At 34.9% G+C, this 9,053-nt stretch overlaps 1 protein-coding gene across 1 annotated transcript in view; it reads left to right on the plus strand.

The window, feature by feature from the left end:
* Nucleotides 1-1,131, plus strand: part of LOC110025871 (UDP-D-apiose/UDP-D-xylose synthase 2-like) — a 3,185-nt gene extending 2,054 nt beyond the window's left edge. Inside the window, exons 4-8 of the mRNA XM_020726553.1 lie at nt 8-20; nt 120-355; nt 423-515; nt 599-734; nt 822-1,131. Coding sequence (XP_020582212.1) covers nt 8-20; nt 120-355; nt 423-515; nt 599-734; nt 822-937 — 594 coding nt within the window. The 3' untranslated portion in view covers nt 938-1,131. The remainder of the gene's footprint in view (nt 1-7; nt 21-119; nt 356-422; nt 516-598; nt 735-821) is intronic.
* The last annotated feature ends 7,922 nt before the right edge of the window (nt 1,132-9,053 follow it).

The raw sequence follows: 9,053 nt of genomic DNA on the forward strand, positions 1-9,053 counted from the left end.
CCTGGAAAGATTTATATATGGTATGTCTGTATTATCTTAACAGACTCTGAACTGAATGAAAAGCATGTAGTGTGTTTTAGTTTTGAAAGTTTTTGTTTTCCATTTTGAACTCGGTGCAGCTGAGGGTGCGGAGAATGGTCTCGAGTTCACTATTGTGAGACCTTTCAACTGGATTGGGCCAAGGATGGACTTTATTCCTGGCGTTGATGGTCCCAGTGAGGGTGTGCCCAGAGTTTTGGCATGCTTCAGCAATAATCTTCTTCGTCGTGAGCCTTTGAAGCTTGTTGATGGCGGGCAATCTCAACGAACATTCGTGTACATCAAAGATGCTATTGAAGCTGTTCTTTTGATGATTGTATGTTTCCTTTTTAACCCTACTCCCTTTTACTTGGTCACGGTTAGCTAAATATTTTTCATTACAGGAGAATCCTGATCGAGCAAATGGCCACACCTTTAATGTTGGGAATCCTAACAATGAAGTCACAGTCAAGCAACTTGCAGAAATTATGACACAGGTGCGTGATTCAATCAGTAGTAATCTACAAATAAACTTACCAGGCTTTTTCCTGCAATTTTAACCATGAATTGCATCTTCCAGGTGTACTCCAAGGTATCTGGGGAGCCTCCACTTGAGGTTCCAACCATTGATGTCAGCTCAGAGGAGTTTTACGGTGAAGGATATGATGATAGCGACAAAAGGATTCCGGACATGACAATAATCAATAGACAATTGGGTATTTGCATTTTTGTGACATTTCCTATAAATCTTTATATATAGGCGAAGACAATTTTTCAGGGGATCATTTTGTTTTGTTTTGTAGGTTGGAATCCGAAGACATCTCTGCACGACCTGCTGGATTCGACGATGACTTACCAGCACAAGACTTACGCAGAAGCCATTAAGAAGGTAATGACGAAACCTACTGCAACCACTTAGAAGATTTACATGCTAGGCTTGTGTGGCAAAGTCTAAATGGACGTTTTGGTTGGTGCACCTATTGAAATCTTGTGAGCAAACATAAATATTAATTTCTTTCAATTAATTTTCATTTGTTTACTTTTTTAGTTGTCTTCATTCGAATACTATATTTTGTAGCTATAGAATGGCTTTTTAAAGACATGGAAATTAGTGTTGTCATGTGGCGTGAGCTAGCAGTGTACTCTCCTGCCAAGGAATTACAATTTTCATATATTGGAGTTCGATTGGTATTCTCTAGTTATTTTGTAGCTATAGGAGTCCTTTAAATGAGAAAATATTAGGTCAGGACTCTAGGTGCATCTGGAATCCTATAGGGGAGCGACACGTGCGTGTAAAGTGAACCAATCACATTGTATTGTGATGGATCCACTTGACACGTGGCGCCTTCTTATTGGACTACGGATCATAAATAAACCAGTTGACTGTGGTCTCTGAAACATCAAAAAATTTCAGATGCAGGCAATAGAAACTTTAAGGAAGATTTATTTGCATGCCACACAAGTCTCATGTATTTACATATCTAACAAATAAGCTTCTATTTTTACATTCATACGACCTTACCTAGGCTGGAGAAGAATTATGCTATTTTTTATGTGATATGTATGATTTTGGGTCATATAAATGTAAAAAAAAAAAAAGTTTAGGTGTTATACACATGGATTGAGTGGTATATGCATGTAAATGTCCCAAATTTTTAACAAATATTAAATCAATTATTTTTAAAAAAATATGATTGAGATTATTTTTAAAAAGTAAGTGTGCCTGGCTACTAAAAAAAAATAAATTGAATAAAAGCCAATTTTGAATAAATAGAAATAAGTAAATATTATCTCATTTCCGCTCCATTCCGCCCCGCTGGCTCGCTCCATTCCGCCCCGCTGGCTCGCTTCGTTCCGCTCTGGCATCTGTCCCTTATCTGGTATATGAGCCATACCTAACATGTTGACTGGCATATTTTGTTCTAGGGAGCTCTTACTAATGATGATCAAATTTTTAACGATAGGATTATGAAAGAAAAAGGATTATAAAAGAAAAAGTTGTTTAGTCTCATATTTGCTTTGTTAGAAAACTCATGTTATAATGATATTTGAATAGCCAAATTGAACAAAACTAGAAATTTTGAGCAAGATTTATAAATGAGTTGAACACAAACACACATATGTGCAATCACATTTGACTTTTGAAGCTCGGAATAATTGCATAATTAAATAGTTGATAATCTATTTTGGATTTTGGTTAACTTGACTACTATCATCATGTTTGAGCAAAAATTAAATACATGATTATTATTGATGTCAAGTTTGAATGAACCTAGTTAACTAAAAAATTAACTGAATTAATTTTCAGTTTATCTTAAGTCAATTTAAGTTAAGCGAATTGAGTTAGATAGGTCATATTGTGATTAATTAGACCGTGTTAACTCAAAAATTAAATGATACGTATAATGAATAAGATGAATATGGCTCAAGTTAGGCTAGTTCGGCCTGAGTTTAGATTAAATGTTTTGATTGACAAAATAATAAGTTGGGCTTAGATCAATTAAATTCAGATTTGTTCAACTTTAGTTAGACCCAAACCTGATCTATTAACCTCAATTGACACTTCTAGTCGACAAGTCACAAAAATTATATCCAACCAATCATATATTTTAACGCATTCTTTTGTATAAAATTTCAAAATTTAATTCAAGTTCATCTCGCATTTTTTTTTAAATTAAATTTAGTCAATTTAAATGTCTTAAAATGTATCCCATGACCAATTCAATCCCAATGAACTTAAATCAAGTATTTGAATTGCTGTTGGAAATTTCAAAACATTATTAAAGATCCAAGTGATCAACATGCTTCATCAATGAAGCATTTCGAGATTTTGACCAAATTTATCAAAATACCCTCAAACGTTTGAAAGAAAAGATTCTTTTCTCCTCTTTTCGGTTATTTGAGAGCACGGATCTCTTCTTTTTCTTCTCTATTTGGTTGATTAGTGGAATATATCATTCAATAAAATCCATGGTGAATTCAAATCCTCACTTCTTCAATTAAATGCATAGATGTATTATTTGATACACATTTTTGTTTAGAATTCATTTAACATGATTTCATTTCCTCCTAAATTCCGTTAGAAGCTGTCGAAACCAAGCTAACTGAATAAAATTTTCTAAATTGTTATCTCGTGTTATTGTTAGTTCGACATTTGGAAATCTAAATGTATATCATATGATCTCCGACATATTTGCATATTAAACAAGTGAATTCCAATGGCTTTATAATTTGTTCATACATAAACTGCTCAGTTGGTAGATATCTTTGGTGTGACATGAAATTCTAGTTGGTAGAAATATGAAAAGTAAAGTTTATATACTATATGCGAATGTATTGGGTACATTTCTTATGAGACTTCATGTTCTACATTTTTGTTCTGAATTGGTTGATTTGATTATATGAAAGTGGTATTAATGAGATTCTTGTTCGTGAGATGGAAATTTGGAAGATGCTTATTTAATCTTTCATACCATAATAAACAAAATATTGATGTGTTAACATTTACCATAATAATTTATGGCTATGATGAGTTTTTGAGGGGAAAAAAACAAACCTTACATACATATAGGGGTGTAAACGAACCGAAAACGAATGTTTGAAAGTAATTGTGTTTGAAATAGACTCGTGTTCGAAATTGTTCGTTCAAATTGTTCGTGTTCGGTTCAATTTGTTCGAAATAAATTTGAATTGTTCAAATCATTCAAATTGTTTATTTTGTTCGAAATGTTCGAAAATATTAAGATTTCTTTGCATTTTTTTAATTGTTAAAGAGAAAAATTTAAATAATATTTCTCTAGTTATCAAGAACAATAAATAACATTTGAAAGTGAATTAGAACTTCAACAAAAGCATTCTTTTATCATTACATCCAAATATTCAAGAAAATAATCTTCTAGTAATTTATAATGAGCACCAATGATGAGTTGTTGACCAATTGAAAACCGGATAACTAACATCCTTTAATCATTACATGATTTACATTCAAATCGACACAAAATTATTGGCAAAACAGACTCTCAGTGCTAAATTAGTCAAGCAAGAATATCTAAATCAGTCAGCAACTGCATCTTGTTTTGGTGGATCGGTATACGTGTTGATGAAGTATCTCTCAACATTTCTAAAAAAATTCTATGACTAGGTAGGCAGTATGTCACGGACAAATAGTCCCACATCGGCTAGGTATAAGGCCGAAAAACAGTATTTAAGTCCTGGGCTGCCCACCTCTCTTAAGGGCTCTTTTGGGAGGTGATAGGTAGCTGACATCCATTGATCTCTTTTATCACAAAATTTCTGCGATTACAAAAGAAAATCTTCAGTGAAGCAAACAATGCAAAACACTATTTACAAAAATATATTTGCTATCTCATAATGAACAACTAAATAGTGCAAAAATTCAGTATATTAGATGTAAAAATCTGTTAGCAAAATCCACCGTAGAATATTTACATGTCTAATACTTAAATGTTTAGATGTCTAACACTTAAATATTCATATTTTTATATCCATGCCACTCAAAACTTGAACATTACAACAAATATACCAGTATCACTATTGTTTGAAAGTGAAATACACCTTTCAATGCATAAGTTATACCATCAAGTTGTTAAATATCAACTTTGGTGTTGCAAATGTTAATATATAAGAACTGCAAGATATGCATGTATCCAACATCTAATTATTGGGTGCGGAGAGCGCACGCAGGCTGCTGTCATGCAGCCGCGGTGTGCGGCTGTGATCGGAGAGCGTGCACAGCTCTGCGGGCGCTCTCCGCACCTAATAATCGCTCGTATCCAACAGAAAGCAACAAAAATTAGACATAGTATTAGAAAGCTAAAAAGACAAATTTTTGAACTTAACATACCTAAGATCTGGCCTTCTCTCAAAAACTATAGCAAATGTTTTGGCCATGGAAATATCATCACTAATTTCCTGCCTCAATTTCTCAGCCTGCAGTTATAAATGAATCAGAGCCTTATTCTGATTTGCGGTCAGTAAACAGTAAACAATAAATACAAAACAAGGCATTACCTCTTTGAGTATGCTCTCGAATACCACCTACATGTTTTACTAGTTTTTGTGGAACTTGATTTCCATCCGTATCATTGGTAGGGGTGTAAATGAGCCGAACACGTCGGCTTGTTTATATTTCGAGTTTAAAAAGTGCTCGTGTTCGGCTCATTTGCTTAGCAAACCGAACACGAGCCGTTCACGAACAAAGAATTGTTTTGACAATCCTAATCAGGTAGCCAGAAGATGTCATAGCTATAAGATGTTAATGATTTGAGCAAGATTTAAAACATCATTTGAATCTAAATTAATAATTTTTATTCCATTTTCTTCATCAATACTTTTAATTGATCTTTGTAGCCTTGTAGTTAATTAAAATTTTTAAAAATACTTATCAACAAAAAAAAAATACATATATAATTGATTAGTAATATTTCGAGCCAAAACGAGCCGAACAAGTATATACTCGTGTTGTTCATGTTCGGCTCGTTAACTTAGTGAACGAGTCAAACACGAGCTTCTTAACACGTAGCCATAAGATGTTCATGTTCATGTTCGGCTCGTTAACTGATTTCAAGGAAGCACAATATGCACATAGAAGCACATAGGTGCGTCGCTGCAGAACAAAAATATAAATAATCTTCTATCACTAAATGCATCAATTTGTTGGAGTTTATAGTAACAGTTTAGTGGAAAATTTACATACATACCACACAATTTTTATGAATTTAGATGCCTAACACCTAAACTCTCATGTTTACACCTTATAATATCTTGGAATCATAAACTTATGGAAGAAAATGTGTTTTGAACTTTTAAAAAGATAGCGATGGAAGTATTATTTTGTGTTGTTAAAGATTTAAGTGGTATACTTGTAAATACAGAGTTTAGGTATCAGATATGTAAATACATACGAATAACGTGGTAATGTTAAATGCCCGTAGTTTAATTAATACCTTTCCGAATCATGATCAAACAAAATTGAGTCATCACCACTAGTTCGATAGAGTGGAAGTCCTAATCTCCCAATTTTAGGAGCCAGGGGATTATTTTGGCTCGTGTTCGGCTCGTTAAGAAGCTCGTGTTCGGCTCGTTAACTTATCGAACGAAGATAACGAGCCGAACTCAAACAAAAATGTGTTTGTTCTTGTTCGGCTCGTTTTGGCTCGACATACTACTCATCAATTATATATATATATATAGTTGTATTTTAAAAAAGTCTAATTGACTACAAGACTACAAAAATTTATAATCAATTAAAATATTAATTAAGAAAATAGAATAAAAAATATTAAATTAGGTTCAAATGATGTTTTAATATAAATAATAATTTTTAAATTTTGCTCAAACCCTTGATGTCTTATGGCTACGTGATTAGAGTTGTCAAAACGACTCTTTGTTCGCGAACAACTTGTGTTCGACTCGCTAATAAAACGAGCCAAACACGAACAAATTTTGTGTGTTCTAAATATAAACAAGTTGAGGTTCGGCTTGTTTACACCCTTACATGCACCGCCCATGTCAACTGGAAAACCAAATGTGCAATCAGTGCAAGCTCGACCACTAATCCTATCACGTGATTCTAACAAGACAACCTTGATGCTTTGATTCAGTCAATCAGCCAAAAAGATGAAGATTCCATCAAGTTCTTGTTGTTTAAATTTTTGTGTTATTGTGTGCACGGGCAGCTGAAATACCAGCAGAGGGCAATAAGAATTGTGTGGTATGTATGTAAGTTTGCCTTGTTTCTAATAGCATCTGAAAACATCAAACTTGTCTTGAATGCCTCAGCAGGGACCATTGGTGCGTTAACTGCAGTAGCAATGATCATGAACCTCAAAATTTTGAGGTTCAAAAGTACCATGCAGCATCTGAATCAGAAAAAAATACTAAATAAAGAGGTTTTTCCAAGTGCTTCAGTTATGAATTTCAAAACCTAAATAAATGAAGTTTATGAAGAAAAAGAAGCATTACACTTCCGGATTTATACCCCTAGACTTCTTCAAGATTCGTTTTGTACCAATTAGACCCTAAATAAGGTCCAATTCTCAACTCCAATTCTCAACACTACTTGCACTCAACACTACTTGCATACACAATTCCGTATTTATTGTTTTGAGCAGTCCCAAGAAGTGAGCCAAAGGCCAACAATAGGAATTTCATTAAAAGCTCGAAGCATAGATTACCTTCAAATGCACAAGAAATAAACCTGGCTCTCTCATATACCATAAATGGGACAGATGCTGGAGCGGAGCGGAGCCCACGAGCAGAGTAGAGCGGAAGGATCTGTCCAATTGGGGGAATGTCATTATGTGGGCTAGGGGCAGCGAGGGCGCAACGGAAGCGTGGTGACCCAAACTACATTGGTGCATAAGAAACTCTATGATGTATTTCTCCTAAGGGGCTGGATATTCGCCAATCTGAAGATTTGTTGGACATATGTATTTCTCCTAAGGGGTTGGATATTTGTCAAGGTGGAGATTTGTTAGGTATAACTCATAATCTAATTCAAAAAACAACAATAATGCATCTTCTTCAAAGATTTGTATGTAATTGCCCCTAAATATAAAAGTGAGTGATTGTTATCTCTTGGAATTTAGTGAGTTGGAGGAATTAGCGCTCATATACAATAAATGGGACAGGTGCTGGAGCGGAGTGGAGTGGAGCGGAAGGATCTGTCCAATCGGGGGAGGTTCATTATGTGGGTTGGAGGTGAGAGGACAACATCCCGCGATTGCTGTGATTTGGTACATGGATAATTTAAGTAATTACATATTGTACTATAGGGTAATAAATATGTCATGTTTGTAACTCTATGTGAGTCGCTGATAGTCTGAGAGCTGAATTATGTATTCTGTACTATTTTCTGAATATTGAAAATAAAGTCGTCGTTCTGCTCCTGAAGATGTAAGCATCTTTGCCGAATCTCGTAAATCTCTGCATGTTCTTCTGGATTTGTGTCGATTCCTATTTTTCTTCGCCATAAATTTCTCGATACTAATGAACAATGAAATTAATTAGAAGTGACAAAACATTCATTTGCATTATCAATAGAAGAATCCGCTCAAAAAGGATTTAGAAATATTCACTAGTAACTTTAAGAGATTGTAGAAACAATAAGCTGCTCAACAAACTTTCTGGAATAGTTAAAACTATAAATGAATGTAATGCTAAAGTTTGAAAAAACCATGTTTTATTGAAATAAATTAAAAATTACAGATGCAGCAGCTCCAATTTGGAGCCTCCAAAGGATGCTCGGCAAGAAAACAAGTAGAGCGCAGCCGAACAGATCGGTCGAACAGATCCCAACATGTTAGTCATCACATACGCCTCAGGCCACAATCATCCATGGCCTACTCAAAATTATTTGGAATGAGGGAGAGAGAGAGAGGAGGGAGAGAGAGAACTCCCTCTCTCTTAGCTTGGCATTCTTTCTATACTAGGAGAGAAAATAACAAAAAAAAAAAAATCTTAAGTATTGTACGACTCACTTCCATTATGTCTTGATGAAAAGACTGTGATGTGGTTGTTAGACAACGCTTTTAAAGTTGGGCAGACCTACGTCCTTGCTGGTAATGATGACCATATTTAGTAGTCGTATCTCTTTGTGCAGGTTGTACTGCTCCTCATGGGTAGCAGAGATTAGTTCAGCTAGTTTGATAGATGAGCTGGGTTCAACCATTTCGAAAGGTGGGCTTAGTTCAATCATTTTGGTAGGTTGGCTCAGTTCAGCCACTTCAACATGTGGGCTCAATTCTTTGAAGATTTCCAAACTTTTGTTTTAGGGAGAAAAAGAGAGAGAAGGGATGAAGAACCCTCCTCTCTCTTAGCATGACTTTCCTTTTAAACAAGGCGGAAATAGGGCTGTAAACGAGCCGAGCTTGAGCTTCGGCTCGTTCGAAATAGCTCATGTTCGAAATCGGCTCGTGTTCGAAATCAGCTCGTGAACAATGTGTTCGTGTGTTCGTGTTCAACTCGATTTAAATGTTGGTGTTCGTGTTCAGCTCGTGTTCTGCTCGAAATTG

The sequence above is a fragment of the Phalaenopsis equestris genome, unplaced genomic scaffold (genome assembly GCF_001263595.1).
Source record: "Phalaenopsis equestris unplaced genomic scaffold, ASM126359v1 Scaffold000339, whole genome shotgun sequence".
Lineage (NCBI taxonomy): Eukaryota > Viridiplantae > Streptophyta > Magnoliopsida > Asparagales > Orchidaceae > Phalaenopsis > Phalaenopsis equestris.